General features: G+C 34.2%; 1 protein-coding gene across 2 annotated transcripts in view; it reads right to left on the bottom strand.

The window, feature by feature from the left end:
* itga1 (integrin, alpha 1) overlaps window positions 1–16,757 on the bottom strand; it is a 110,838-nt gene that overhangs the window by 4,508 nt on the left and 89,573 nt on the right. For both annotated transcript variants that reach the window (XM_073914404.1, XM_021479255.3), the window contains exons 18-26: window positions 11,722–11,832; window positions 8,537–8,613; window positions 8,077–8,203; window positions 7,908–7,988; window positions 7,320–7,396; window positions 7,125–7,214; window positions 4,715–4,823; window positions 2,016–2,129; window positions 1,830–1,931 (exon numbers count right to left, since the gene is read on the bottom strand). In XM_073914404.1, the coding sequence (XP_073770505.1) occupies window positions 1,830–1,931; window positions 2,016–2,129; window positions 4,715–4,823; window positions 7,125–7,214; window positions 7,320–7,396; window positions 7,908–7,988; window positions 8,077–8,203; window positions 8,537–8,613; window positions 11,722–11,832 (888 nt within the window). The remainder of the gene's footprint in view (window positions 1–1,829; window positions 1,932–2,015; window positions 2,130–4,714; window positions 4,824–7,124; window positions 7,215–7,319; window positions 7,397–7,907; window positions 7,989–8,076; window positions 8,204–8,536; window positions 8,614–11,721; window positions 11,833–16,757) is intronic.

The following is a 16,757-nucleotide window of genomic DNA, read 5'->3' as shown; positions in this document are numbered from 1 at the left end:
CAAACAGAAATGCCAGCTGACCCAGCTGGGACTCGAACCAGTGACCTTATTGCTGTGAGGTAATGGTGCTACCCACTGCGCCAACGTGACTCCCCTTAATTTTATTATATAAAGTAAAAACATAATGAACTGAACACAAAAAAGATATTTTGAATAAAGATGAAAACCTGCAACCATTGACTATCAAAGCTTTTGTTTTTCCTACTATGGATGTCAATGGTTACAGGTTTTCAGCAGTCATTTCATTTCATAATATCTTCTTTAAAGAAACTTATAAAGGAAGCAATCAAGGCTGAGTAAATACTAGGGCTGCACGATACTGAAAAAACAACATCATTGCAATAATTTTTTTTAAGCAATATGTATTGCCATATGAATACAATTTCGGCAGAAGACTTGAATAGCTCTATGTGGAATGAAATCATTAACTTGGATTGATTGGAATGAATTAAATGAATTGAATGAATCAATGAATTAAAATGAGTGAATCAAAGAAATTCCAAGAGTAAATAAGTAAGATAAAGATAAAAGTAAAGCAAGTCAGATATTCAGGAACAGTAATATGATACAATACGTTATTATCATTATATTTTGCCTCGATTATGATAGATTACAACAGGCATGTCCAAACTCGGTCCTGGAGGGCCAGTGTCCTGCAAAGTTTAGTTCCAGCCCCAATCAGACACACCTGGGCTAGCTAATTAAGCTCTTACTAGGCTCTCTAGAAACATCATTGCAGGTGTGTTAAGGTAAGTTGGAGCTAAAATCTGCAGGACACCGGCCCTCCAGGACCAGTTTGAACACCCCTGGATTACAAAATCAGCGATATATCACAAGAAAACCATCCCCAATATATCATATTTTTAAACAAAGGCATAAAACTTCATCAAAATGTATAAGATGTATTTTGTTAATAGCACATATGTTTTTTAGAATTGCAAAACTAATATGTGTTCGATCCGATATTATGAGAAGCACCACCTCAAATAGTCACCGTAGTGGTAAAGGGTAGCAGTGCAAGGCTGATGAATTAGTTCAGATCTTTTGATACTTGGCTACATCAATAATGCATCCCGGGTGGAATTATCACAATAAATCAGCATCAATATTTTGTCCTGCCCCTATTGTTGAATAATAAAATGCAATGTAATATGTAAAATAACACTGTACATTCTGTATTGCGGATCAACTCCAGTATAATAATCCTAACTCCACATTGTGATGTGACTATTGTCAATGCACACATTGCAATATTGATGCTGCAACAATATATTGTGCAGCCCCTAGTAAATACTATTCCTATAATGCTAAAAACAAAGCATTTACTATGCGGAGATAATCTAAAAATAAAATACTATATAAACCGAAGACAGCTAGTTTCCCTCAAACTATAGGTTCTTAAAAATTCCCCTCCAAATCAATATTTAGAATTTCCTTCCAGTATATATAGCATCATTGAGCTGCTCAGTTTGTCATAGACACCAATTTATGTTTCATGTTCATGCATTTTTCTCTTTTAACCAAATAATGATAGTCTAGTTTGCTTAAGCTTTAGATTATAAAATTTGTTTCAAGAATCAAATGAACATACTGTATATCCTGCTAATTGCACAGAGAACTGAGATCAAGTTATCATAATAAAATCTGTACTGTACAATCTGTGGAAGTATGATATGTTTTATGGTTAGATCAGTTAAGAACTACTGCAAGTAAACAGGGAAAGCAAGATGATGAATAAATTAGGCACAATATATAGGACATGTGGGCCAATACAGGACAGCTGGTAAACATATGTCTATGCGCATATCAAAAAAGCAGTGGTTACTCACCAAAAGATAGATGCTCAGGGTCTCTTTTTTTGTGTTCAGTGAATGTGGTTTGCTAGGTTGAATCTTCAAAGGGTTAATCCAGTCGGCGGAACATCGAATGCCCTATAAGTGTCCAAATGGGACAATTGAGATATTTCTAAAGCAGTCATACAGTCATTGTGGTTATAGTTTTGAGGAATCACCTACCGCTGTGTAGCTGAGATCTGTCAGGTACAGCAGAAAGTTTTTAGCAGACGTTTGATATGGAAACATTATTGTAAGCTTTACTGGAGGACTCGGCATGTCAGGGTCTTTCTCAATCTGTTAAACACAATCAATCAATCAATCAATCAATCAATCAATCAATCCATCCATCCATCCATCCATCCATCCATCCATCCATCCATCCATCCATCCATCCATCCATCCATCCATCCATCCATCCATCCATCCATCCATCCATCCATCCATCTATCTAATTAAAATCTGGTTTTATTAAGTATTTTTGTCAGTCTGGTTTGTGGCTGCGTGATATTTCTTATATATTCTTAAAATGTCGATAATTATCACTATAAATGTCAAACCGCTTTTCTTTATTTTCTTTCTTATACTGAACAATGATAAAAAACCAAGCATTGACTTCCATAGTATTTTTGTTCTTTCTATGGATTTCAGTGGCTGTTCCTGTATCTAATATGTTTACATGGACACCAGTAATCTGATTTTAATAGATTAAGACAATTCTCTAATTAGTCTACCATGTAAACAGCAATTTATTTGATTTGCTTAATCTGACTGAAGTCATAATCGAACTAAATAGAAATCGAATTAACTGGAGGACAATGCTGATTATAGTCCTATTTTTGAAGTGCAGTACAGAAGTAAATGAATGCAGTCAAACTATTATCATGCCGTGTAGGATTTTCGCCACATTTTACGACAGGATAATCCATACACGCGTCTGTTAGACATATTTCTCTGCACCTAACGAGTCAGTAAATGATCACAGACACCAGCAACACAAAATGCTGAGTTTTTTCTCCCATACGACGTGTGGTATCAAATTCCAATAAAAACTCTTTCAGCTGTTCAAATTTGCATCAAATATCTCATTTGACATGGGGGGATTGCATGAACTGTTCCTGAATGAAATTGAAAGTGCCAAACTGCAGTTAAAGTTGACAAATTAAAATTTAACTCTGGAGGAAATGTGGATAGCATGGTGTCGCAGTGATGCTAATCAAATGATGTGCAATAACATGTAAAACCAGATCATGAACTCATGTAAACATCTTAATCATTTTATTGTCTTACTAAGGCCCCGTTTACACTAGTGCGTTTTAGTTTTAAAACGGCGTTTTAGAATGAAAACGATCCGCGTCCACACTCGCGTTTTACCCAGCGTTTCTGAACTGCTCTCCGTCCACACCAAACGCTGAAAACGCACATCACGTGACCACACAGACACTCTCTGGCAAGCGCTGCAGCTCATCTACCCAGATGAGAGCTCTGCTAGTCGGACTTCTCATCAAGCATCTACCGCTGGATCTAATCTCACTATATTTATTAAACTGGATATTTCATTCATCTTGTTGTCTTTATCTAACGACATATTCCCTGACTTTGGTCATTAGAATCTTACTTTTTTTCAGGTAACGTGTTTTGGCTGAGCGCAAAGATAAGTTAATGATTGATGAAACCACGTAGCCTATTATGTATATTGACTGATCGCTTGCCTTCATTTCCTATAATGTAAAAACTTATTGTATGTTATACATTTATAATGGCCATTATCGATTATTAAAACTGATATTCAGCAAAAGAGAGGGTGTGTTTCGTATTTTCACTGAAATTGAAAGGAGGCAGTTGTTATAGGCTCCGTTTTGTTATAAATATCCACACAGTGAAGATGACGCTCATGCAGCACGGCGCCTCAACATTTCTGCTGTCTGTTTAGTTGTTAATATTAAAATAAAAATAGGCAGTTCCTTAAATCATGTATACAATTTATTGTTGAGAAAGTGAAACAACGTAGCCAGGGTGATGTGAATGAAGTTATAAAGTACACTGTTCCCTTTGAAGATTTACCCGTGTCCTCGGTATAGTCTGTTTTCCATATCAAACTGAGAAGAAGAGACTGCAGCCTTGATCAAACATGCGAAGTCTGAACTTACACGGAGAAAATGCAGGACTGAACTGTGTGTGTTAGGCTACTTAATATTCAGGAAAAGCCCAATCAGAGAGGCGAATGTCAGCAGCCCCGCCTCCGTTTTCAGATGTCTCCGTTTTCCATCATCCACACTGAGACGGAGCAGCAGCGTTTCAGAATGAAAACGGCCTCTCCAGCGTTTTCGAAACGCTCCGTTTTTGGCGCTCGAGAACTCCGGCGTAGTGTGGACGGTTGGCGTAACCGTAGCAAAACTTATGCGTTTTCAAACTAAAATGCATTAGTGTAAACGGGGTCTAAGATTAAGGCAAATTATTTGATCACTGATTTTCATGTAAACGTAGTCATTGAATCGTCCTTTGTGTGCAACAAAAGAAAGTACTCGAGTTTGAGTAAATGTGTGAGTAATTTTTATTTTTTACTAAACTGTCACTTTAATTGTTAAAAAATACTCTTTAACTGTGAAAACACAGATCTACGGTGCAGCATATGTACTTTTAAAAACACAAAATAGATAACTCTAGGCCTTACAAGTCATTTTTACCATTGATATCAGACTCCATCAAACCCCAAGATGACTCCTTGCCAATGCAGTATCTCATTTTAGATTTCAAACTAGTCATTCAAACATAGACAGTTCAGTTCAGCAGTTCCTCATTGTGCTCTCTTCTGCCCACATGATAGTCTGGAGGACCTGAAGGAAGTGATTCAAACTCCAGGTTAAGGTTATCAGTCTTACCGTGTAGCTGATTTTTACTTCATCCCCAATCACACTGGTGTGGTTGAAAACACTGGGTATCGTCTCCTTTTCTTTCAGTATGATGTGGTCCTCCTTCATATATTTGTTACTAGGATAAAAAATATATATCGATAATCAGTAACAGTTTACAACAGGGTTGGAGTGGGACTTCTTTTCAGCCCTAGAGTTTCAAGCTTTAGACCGGCCCACTTCAGTTCATGACTAAATTAAAATAACATAATTTCCAATTCAGTACTTCAATAAAGATGTATTTGAACAGTTAACACAACGTAATGTTTAACAGTTTCACAATCTACTTTCTGTAAAAATCAGTGCTCATAAATATCCAAACCTTAAAATGAAAAAATATCAAATAAATACAAATATATATTAAGCTACTGTAAATATAAAAAAAGTAAGATTCAAATTAAATGTATTGAATTTTCTTATGACACTATCAACCTTTTTCAAGGAAACAACTGCTTTATGACTTCAAATATTTTTTTTTTAAATATAAGAACATTAAAGGGTAAATCTCCAACACTATTTTAAAACATCACAATTTCCTTTTCTGCAATATCTGAATATATATTCTGTGCTAAAATGTTGTCAGCTTCAAATGTCTATCCAAATGAACTACCACCTTAAATAAGGGTGTAAAACGGGGTAGCGCATTTTGTCAGCTTCAAATGTCAATCAGAATGAACTGCTACCTTAAAAACAAATTAAATATAAAAGTAATGAAATAAAAAAACTTAAATTAAAGCAGTAGTTTACTCTAATAGACATATGAAGCTGCTACGCCTTTTTCTACATTGTTCAATAGAGCAGTAGTTAATTTTGATAGATATTTGAAGCTGACAAAATGGGCTACCCCTATTTTTACATCCTTATTTAACGTGGTAGTTCATTCTGATAGACATTTGAAGCTAACAAGATGTGCTAACCCTGTTTTGGTAGATGAAACATGACAGATTAAGCTACTGATAGCACATTCTGAGAAGGTACTGTAGCATAGGCCCTCGTTGTCAAAAAAACGGACCCGCCCACCGTGAATACTCCCGGTCCTCCCGATTAGCCAATCCAGGCCTGGTTCACAATAAGTTCTTGTTTGTTAACGGTTCAAGGGTTCATTCCCCATGAAAATGAATATATATGTGAGCAATTCCAGCGTTATGGATGTGACATTTGCAGTACAAACTCAAAACATAAATTTGCAAAGAGAGTATATGTTAACATTATATTGAAACTTTTGTTTATATTTTTCAGAACAACTGACCACAAAGTTACAGGATCAGAAAAATATTAATCTGTAAACATGTTTTGTACTTCAAATAAGGAAAATAAACATGCGTTACAGATGTGACAAAAAAGTCTGCTGTTTGAATTAAACTGCACAACCCCCCAAAAAAACAAAATAAAAACCAAAAGGAAAAAAGATGGCTCTCTATAGAACAAAAATAACTGGATCATGGTGACATTTTAAATGCGGGGCGGGTCGCAAGCGGGTTTGCGAAGGGGGCGGGGCGATGGATCGCGATGCCGGCTCAGCATCGTGTTGTCTATTGGCCATTGGCGATGGACGATAGTTTCGTCTATTGGCCCAATCCTATTGCTGACTACATATTTTTGATACACATTAAAGATCTGGTTCATGGAAAAAAAATCTGTACTTTCCATCCTTACAGTGTATCTAACCACAGAAGCAGCCTTGCACACATATTGAATAGCATCTTGTGGGCTGTTGTATTTAAATTTGCGGATGGGTAGATGGTAGTGTTCATGTGTCCTCTGAATACAGGTTTCAAAAATACATCTTTGGTTGAGTTATTATACAATATTCTGATGATTTTGAATTTTGCACCTGACACATATTCTAATTTATGAAGGAAAAAAAAAACTAAAACTGAAACTAATAAAAACTAAACTAAAACTAAGCAATTTCAAAATATAAAAACGAGTAATAACTAGTTAATCCCAAATTATTATAACAATGTTGCACAACTCTGATAAATAGTAATAAGCAATTAAAATAATAATGAACTATGCATAAAAGGTCAACCAGGTGGTTATGATGCATGATAAAGGGTTAAGGGTTCATTCAAACATTTTTGAGTATAGATGTATTTTTCATTGTTAGTTAATAATTAAAATGTCTGAATAATCTTAATAACAAAGGCCACTGTAAAGTTTTACCACAAAATTGTATCATGTGTGCAGTATTTATAACGCGTAAATTATAATTATTATTTGTTTTTACTTAATCTTGGCATACAAATGCTGCAAATACATTTCAAAATGAACTGGCTATAATGTCAAACTGAATACAATTCTAATCAGTATAAAATAATTATACTAATAAAAACAAATAAATCAGTGAATGAACTAAATCCATTTATTAGGAACTTACGCAGTGAATCTCATGCTGGCTTCATGCCTCACTGGGATGATGATGGTCTCAAAGTTACGTTTCAGCGCTGAATCTGACTGCTCACTATCACTGCCAGGAAAATATTAACAATTGGTCAGAATATCACCTTATTCATTTAATCTAGTAAATCAAGTACATGAAAAAAGATATTTTAGACATGAACGCAGTACTTACGTGGTAGCAGTCACATTAATAACAATGTCCTTTCGGATAAGAGAGGGATTGGGCTCAAACTGGATTTTGAAGGTTTCCTGTTAAATTGGCATGAAACGAGTGTTAAGAAAAGCAGATTAGATGTGGTAATGCATGTTATTTTTAATTAATTGTATATATATATTTTTTATTTAATTAATAACTTGCTGTTTAATCCTCATGCCTTCCAAGATATGTGTGACTTTTTTTTATTGAAGTAATTTTTTAGCTCAAATATTATGGTCTTTGGCGAGTAAACCACCACAATTTGATAGCAAGTTAATAATAACATCAGACTGATCATTTTGCTTCAAAAAAACTCAATGTATTGTCAGTAGTCACAGATATTAAGTCATTTTTTCTCTATATATTTTTTGAATCTTAAAGTCCCTGCTGGCTAGTATGACTTCCATGTTTTTTGAATTGCCAAGGACATTGGTTTTATCTAAAACGCTTCTTTAATATTCAACTGAAGAATAAAGTCAACTTTGATGGCCTGAGAGTTAGTAAACTAACAGTAAACATTCATTTTTGTGTGAACAATCCTTTTAGTAGCAAAGCTAATCTCACCCTGTCCTTAGTTTTAAGGAAAGGATATCCAACTGCACACACTATTCTGGTATGATTAGTTTCACAGTCCTTATCTTTAGGCTGAAAAAAAGTGAAAACAGGAATTAAAAAACTGTTAGACCCTGAAAAAAAAGAGAAAAGATTCAAATGTTCTCTAAATTCTTCTTACCTCCACTTTGACATAGTTGATATTTTCAGTGTGGCTCAGTGTAACTTTGGTATTATAAGCGTTGTCTCCAGTGTTCTTGATGTCGATATTGACATAAAATTTCTCCTGGTTACTCTTTATGAGAAGACTGTAACAATTCAAAAATATAAAATCGAGAACATGAGTTAACATTTAGCTCTCTGGTTCACTTCTGTTATATTTCTCTCATGACATACAGACTAGAACGACTTGAACACAAAATTCGACAGAAGGGGGCAGCAAAGCACTGGAAATCACACAAATGACTAGAAGACATTATCAAACATTTTCTTCATGAATAATACAGCAGCCACCAGGATAAAGTCTGGCCATAATTATTTGTATTGTCATTGAATCTTTAAGAATTATATCAAATATTGATTAAAATCCTAAAGGCATTCTTTCATTGGAAATCAAAGATTGATTAAACATTAAATAATACCTTGAGATGTTCGCAGAAGCTTGTAGGTGTAGATTAGCAACACACTTCTCATTACTTCCACAGTCCACTAATGCGATCTAAAGAAAAAAAGATATATTCATTAAACATTGTCAAATAAGCTTCGAAAAGCAGATTTGTCTTTTAAGTTTATTGCCAAAAAAATGTTAGTCTGACATATTTTCCTGCCTGCTGTACAGTATTAGCGGTTGTTTTACACCCTTTCCCAACAATGTCATTTAATTGCAACACACATCAAGCCAAATGCTTCCCGCAAATATTTTTGTCAGGAATTGTTTTGCGTCTTGAGAGCTTTTATGAAACAACAGAACTTCATAAAGCAGAATTGGCAAACACAACTGATGCCAGCAGGAAAACACACTCTTCCTCCTGATAACTCTACTTCTTTAGTTTGTGTTGTGCTTTAGGATTAGATTATAGGAGCAAACTCCCATTTTGGATGAATTGGCAGTATAACTGGACTTATTTTACTCTGCTGGAAACTGAAATGTGTTTTCTTCTATGCTACAGTATGTATCATTTAGGCTGCACAAAAAAGTTTAAAAATATATATATATTATTTTATATTAAGTACTGTATGTCAAAGTTTTAATTAGCTACTGGTTAGTTTAAGATATTCCCCAAAACATCTTATAGGCTAGGGGTCCCTTTTATTGCTTTAGATTGGCCTTTTGTTTTTGAATGTTTCCTTTTTAAATGTAAAGGTGTTGCATAAAATAATAAAGTAGTTTTAATAATTTAGTAAGTGACATTTCTTTGCTGCATCGTCCTTGATGATTCAATAATGAATAATAATCTTTACACCACATTAGAGACATAGCAGCCAGAAACTTTCAGTTGTAGAGAGTTTTTGTCTTATTTAAAAGCTGTGTTTGTGCATGAAATGTGCGTGTTTAGATGCATGTGTTTGTGTGTGAGAGACCGGGTAAAAGAACGCTTGATTCACAGCTCCATCAATGCGATGAGTGTCTTTCTAGCCTACATAAATAAAATTTCCAGCCTATTTTGGAGATAATATATATTTGTATTCACACGTGAATACAACAGAAAGACATAAAACTTTACAAACTACTTGTTTTGTAGGCTCATCACAATTTATTTTCAAGTTGTAACACTACTTTTAACAAATATATGATAGGCTACATTTTTTTTCCCTAAAATCTGATTTTGGAAAGCTGCTGTGACACGAGTGCAATGATATAGGCAAGCCTATATTTTATTACTTGCTCTTATGTCCTAAAAACACTTAACGGTTTCCTATACTTGGTGTATACACTGTAAAAAAATGTCTGTTAATTAACTGGTCCCATTTTTTTTGTGGTTCAGAACTGTTTATTTACAGTTGTGAATTGCATTATGGGATGTTGACCTCTGTTCTGTCCACTTTTGATGTTGAAAATTCAACTCTACAGTTTAACAAAGTGACTTTTTTTGACATTTTTTAGTTTAAGAAAAAATATATAGAGAAATGAGTCTGTAAAATAACAGAATATCTACTGGCAGCTTATTTCCAGGTTATTTACAACACCAACCCTGACGATATATCACTTTGAACTAGTAAAAATGTCAATAAAAGTATTTTTTCAAACTTTTCAACTTTAAAAGCTTTCGGAGGAAAAATCAATGTCTTATAATGCAATTATAAATGCATAAATAACTAGAAAATAAAAACACTAATCACAAATACGAAAAACTGTCCATTTACAGACATTTTTACAGTGTATATTGAATTTGTGCAAATATAAATATTTATTTTTAATTCAATTCACTTTATTAATATTGCATTTGGCCTAAAGCTGGTCAGATTTTGTGAGATTAATCACTAGATTTATTGAGAATGCAACATAATAATAATAATAATAATAATAATAATAATAATAATAACATTAATAATAATAATAATAATAATAATAAATTTTTTATATGGAAAATGTAAAATAAAATATTTAAATATAAATATTTATATAATTTTTTTATTAAATATAATTCTATTATATAAATTACAGTAAGTCCAAAAAAGTTTTTGTGAACCCAGAAAAATAGATTTCAATGTCTCAAATATTCATTAATTTTTTTCCACACTAAAAAAAATATTAAACTTTTTTTTTTTTTAATTAGAAAATATTGGACTGAATAATTCTTTCTAATTTGGAGTAAATGGATTGAGTATATTTTATCAATATGCCCGTATTTTTTTGAATTGTAACTTTTAAATGTAATATTATGTCTAAATATATATTTTTTTCTTCTTTAAAGGCAATCATCTAAACGATTTGTAGCTCCCCTGTTTATGTCCAACTGTTAATAGTTGTTGTTGTTAAAGGGAAGATAATACAAAGCATATGCAAGATCTATAAGTCTCTTTCTGTATTATGCAAGTTATAAATGCAAGTTTTATATGTATTTTCATTTGGAAATTCAAAATATATTTTAATAAAAACACATAACTCCTGACATTTTCCCATATCACAGTGAGCACAAATAAATAAGAGAAAATTGACTTACTCACAGGGCTATTTATTTCGAAGTTGATATGATTACCTGCACCATGTTAGTGTTTCGTGACATCTGATTTTTATGCGGTGTACATAAAACATATTGTTTATACCTGAATTTTTAATCCTGCTTTGCTTTTTGTTGTGTTTTCATTTTTTTTAGAAATGCCCTGCTAATTTTCTGCTAAGATGTTATCTATTTTTCTACAGAATTAAACTTTGTAAGTTGTCAAAAAGCTACTCAAAATGAAGTTGTGCAGATTCCTTCACATTCGAATATTTGTATTTTACTGTTAAGAAGCAAAACAGAACCATCTTTAAATGTTGAACGTCAAAAAAATCACTGTTTTTGTAATCACGCATAATTAATTCATCAAAAATATCAAATAAAAAAGGAAACTACATTTGGCCAACAATCCACTGGGTTCATTTAGGGGAAGTCATGCCATTCTCTATGCCAGCCCATCCCTGTTTCTGCTAGTTAAAACCTCAATACAACTGCATGTGAGAGAGCAGCTGAACATGGAGAAAGTCTCTCAGTGCTTGTAAAATTAGAGCGACTTCATTAAACTCGCAGCTGCCACCCACACACACTCTTCTGTTAATAAGCAGACACAGTTACTGGCGCAGTCAACGTTACACTAATAAACCTCTAGCAGGAGGAAAACTTACAGTCTTGTTGAGGGATGTGGGTAATTCTCCATCCAAAACTGGACCCTTGTCTTCATCCGCTAGACCGAATTCCAGCGTCACCATAATGGGGTCTCTGAAATCCAGTTTATCCTGTGGGGGATAATAAAGGATGTTGCACATTTTTTCAGCTTATAGCAACTCATAAACAGACTGGAAAATCCCAGAAATGGCATCAGGTTCATTCTGTCCCAGCAGACTCTGTTAAAGGTTAACTGCATTACCAACATTTACTCGCCCTTCTGTTATAAATATAAGACATAAGCTCATAAGCTGAGTTCCTCCCGGGTGACAGAGCTCCTCATCCTATAAAGGTGCGCCCTGGCACCCTGCGAAGGAAACTCATTTTGGCTGCTTGTATCCGAGATCTTGTCCTTTCAGTCATGACCAAAAGCTCATGAACATAGGTGAGAGTAGGAACGTAGATTGACCGGTAAATTGAGAGCTTTGCCTTTCAGTACAGCTCCTTCTTTACCACAACGGATCGGTACATCAACCGCATTACTGCTGACGCTGCACCAATCCACCTGTCAATCTCTCACGTTCCATTCTTCCCTTACTCTTGAACAAAACCTCAAGATACCTGAACTCCTCCATCTGGGGTAAGGATTTTCCTCCAACCTGGAGATGGCAAACCACCTTTTTTCGGTGGAGCACCATGGGCTTGGACTTGGAGGTGCTGATTTTCAACCCAGCCGTGTCACACTTGGCAGCAAACCGTCAGTGCATGCTGAAGGTCTATGTTCGATGAAGCCAACAGCACAACATTGTCTGCGAATAACAGAGATGAAATCCTGTGGTCCCCGAACCGGACCCCCTGCAGCGGTTTTAACAACTTGATTTTTATTTACTTTCATTGTCATTCATTCATTTTCTTTTTGGCTTAGTCCCTTTATTAATCTGGGGTCAATACAGCAGAATAAACTGCCAACTTATCCAGCATATGTTTGACACAGCAGATGCCCTTGCAGCCGCAACCAGTCTCTGGGAAACATCCATACACTCTCTGGCCCTGTTTACGCTAATACGTTTTAGTTTTAAAACAGCGTTTTAGAATGAAAATGATCCACGTCCACACTAACGTTTCACCCAGCGTTTCTGAAGAACTCTCATCAAACCACTAATATGTACATCATGTGACCACTCACACTCTGGCATGCGCTGCAGCATATCCAACGCAATCTGACAGCAATTTCTAACTTTTTGATTTAGTGGCTAATTCGTATGAATTCGTACAATCTAATTCATACAATTCAGTATTATTTGCTCATCACCCAATGATGGTTGGGGTTAGGGGTGGGGTTGAGTGCCAAGCCTCCTTTTTAAAATTGTAGCCTACATTCTGTATATTGACTGATTGATTGCCTTTATTTCCTATAATGTATTAACTTATTGTACGCTATACTTTTATAATGGCTATTATTGATTATTAAAACTGATATTCAGCAAAAGAGAGGCTATGTTTCATATTTTCTATGAAAATGAAAGGAGGCAGTAATGTTATAGGCTTTGTTTTGGTATAAATATCCACACAGTGAAGATGACGCTCATATATGCAGCACAACACCTCAACATTTCTGCTGTCTGTTAAGTTGTTAAAATCAAAATGAAAATAGCATTTCCCTATGGGAAAAACCAGAGCAACCGGAGAAAACCCACGCGAACACAGGGAGAACATTCGAACTCCACACAGAAATGCCAACTGACCCTGCCCAAATCAGCGATCTTCTTGCTGTGAGGCGATCGTGCTACCCACTGCGCCACTGTGAAGCCCTGGATTAAACAACTTGATTTTTATTTTTATTTTTTTCTCTTTAGAAGACTTTGATTAAACCACTTGACTTAAAGTATATTTGTTTTTATTTTTTATTATTTTAATGCTTTTGATCTCTGGATTTTTTTATGTTGTTAAATATCAACTTTTCAGTAAAAGCACAGATAACTCTTAAAAAAGATATTGTAAATTGTGTTCTGAAGTTGAACAATTCAAGTCATGAGGTTGAGCAAATGATAACAACTGTGTTTGGTTTGAATGTCATTTTCTTATACCCTTACAAAAAAAAAGCATAGTTGAAGTTAATTTAAAGTATACTTGAGTATCATTTTTAGTATACTTTATTGTAGTAGGTAAACTGATATCAATCGACAAGTATACTAGAAATTACTAAAGCACTCTGTCAATAATATCTGGAATTACATTTGTCTGCTTTGTATCTTCTAACACTAACAGTTCACTTTGAGCACACATCTTTTTTTGTTTGTTTACAGCAGCTAACAAATAAACGTGCAGTTGTACTGATAGTTTACCAGTTAAACACATTTTATTATGTTTCAGAATGAATCCTTTAAAGCAAACTTTCAGAAAACAACTGATTTTATAAATTATACTGCAAATATACTTGTTTTAATCCGTACTAGACAATAAAAGGTGTAATTGATTCGATAAAGCCCATTATTAATTTTGGTTGATAAATAATCATTCAGATATAAATAAGTAGGCTAATAAAACTATTAAATGTGACATTAAAAAAGTCATCAGCCAATTAAAGCAACGATAACTTTTGGTTCTTTAAAAAAAAAAAAAATCAAATATATTATCATTTTTTGAGTTTAGATTTACATTTACTCGATTAGAAAAAGCACTCTTTCATTAAAAGCAACTTACAAGTGACGATAAAAGAAGCACTTTAAGTCATCAAAGAGTAGCCTATATAAAACTGACAAGTCCTCATTTTTTTTGTCTCTGATCATACATAGTGCAGATAGACAATTTAAAAGAGAGAACCACCATACTCTCAGTATAGAGATCACTCTGAAAAATAGTTTTATCAATGTCAACTAAAAGATTAAAAGAGTACAAGTAAATACATTTAAACTTATCTGTAAAAGTCAAGCATACTTAGTATAATTTTAATTTGAATATCTAGGATTGACAACTTTTGAAATAATGATAATTCTGAATAACTCATAATAACTCTCTACGTCGAAGGCTGGTAATGTCTCCACTGGAGGTCATATTTTTGGCCACGGCAGACATTGAGAGAGCTTTCATGACTGAAATAAAATAGACTATTTGTTAAAATATAACTAGGTAAACTGGCAGTGGACAGGTTAAAGAGACCAAAACGAATATGGACATTCCGACACGGAACACATTTTTAAAAAAAGAATAACTGACTTTAGCAGTGTTTTTCAAATAAACAAGCATGTTTGCTTTCTTAAATATCTGTGAATAGATGGAATTTTTATGCTTTAGAAAACTACATTTCTGATGAGTACACAAACGCTAGACTGAAATCATACTTAATGTATAGTATATTGATGGTGCAGTATTGCATTTTTTCACTATTAACACAAGAGGGCGTTTTTTGATTTTACTCAGACTGTGTGCTTCCTCTAGTGCTCAGAGGTCAAGTATGCAGTGAAGCGGGACGAGCTGTAGTCTCTCAATGAAGGCTGAGCTGATCTCGCTGCCCTCGGGCCTTTGATCACACAACTTCTGGCTTTTATTAAACTCCAGTCCTGCACTTTCAAACACTTCGTTTTATGCTCTTTATCTACTGAGAGACGTTAAACGTAACCTAATCTACATCTGAGGCAAAAAAGACACACAGTTAATGGTTCCAGAGAAAAGCGGGGGCTGATTTTATAGGAAGGCCGTCTAGAGGGAGTGGATTGTCTGCATTACAGGATACTTTATGTTTATATGTTTGCCAGACACTTTTATTCAGTGAAATACACTGCATTCAAGAACAGATTTTCAAATTTACATCATATTAGTCATTGTGTTCTAAAAATATCTAAGTGTTCATGAATCTAGATACATTTATTGAAGTCAAATAAGATATGATTTTCTGAAAAACTGATCAAAATTAATTTGTGGTTAAAACGAAAGCATCTGGCAGTGGGGTCAAAACAATTTGCTTAATTCAATGAGAAAACAAGTAACAAACCGCTGGTAGATGTTTTACTTTTTCACAAAAAACAAAATTTAATGTGGCATATCATTTTTCAGATAAATGTGTCTAGATTTAAGAATCTAACAAAAGTAAGACAATACTTTGTGCAGTGTATTTTTAAAATAAATTAGACATACTGTGGAAATATAAATTTCTATCATCTAATTCCAAATAAACAATAATCTACGTATAACTGAAAAGTTATATTCTTTGGTTTTTAATTATATCATTTCATTAACATTCCAGCTAGGAGGGACATTAACCTTTTGTCTTTCTGATGACAGGCTAAGCCAAAGTAATGCAAATTGTTAGTTTCACAGCATGGTTGTGTCTATCGTTTTCTCTTTTCGATCAAATGGTCAGGCGGTTTCTGTCTCCAGAACATGATCAGATTAGACCTGAAAAAGCAGTTTACCCTGCTGACCACAACACTGAATTTGCATGCTCTGTTTAGCCATGTCCCCTCCTCCTAAAAACACAATATAGACATGAAATCTTTGTCTTAATCAGACTTGTGAAAGAACTTGCAGACTGCGGACCTCTAGTAGGCTCTTGCAGACACATGGACATCTTAAAGACGCTGTATGACTGCAGATTAACCAACACGTCTCAATAAAGGAATTCTGCTTGTTTCGAGTCTCCTGGACTGGGTTCTTCTCTTCCTTTTCATTCATTTATTTTTTTACAACAATACTATGGCCCAATCCCAATTCTCTTATTGTACCTTTACCCCTTCCCTATCCCCTTGGCCTTTTAACTTCAGGAAATCAGTGAATGCATATATCATGTTATTATCAGAACAATAAAATGTGGCAATAAGATCATAACTGTATACTGTGCATTTACACCATGGCCATATTTATCTAAACACATGAAAACAACTTTAACATTATACCAGACAATGTAAAACGCATATTCCCAGCCAATAGACATTTCTGACAGGGTATTCAAGTGTCATTGAGTGACAGAATGTTGTGGGACTGCTATTCAAGAGTTATTTTTTGGATTATAGATAGCAAAGTTTAGCGGTTTTTATTCTTGTGTATTTTTTTTACCATG

The sequence above is a fragment of the Danio rerio genome, chromosome 10, assembly GCF_049306965.1.
Source record: "Danio rerio strain Tuebingen ecotype United States chromosome 10, GRCz12tu, whole genome shotgun sequence".
In the NCBI taxonomy this organism is placed as follows: Eukaryota; Metazoa; Chordata; class Actinopteri; order Cypriniformes; family Danionidae; genus Danio; species Danio rerio.
This window is presented reverse-complemented; position numbering and strand designations above follow the sequence as displayed.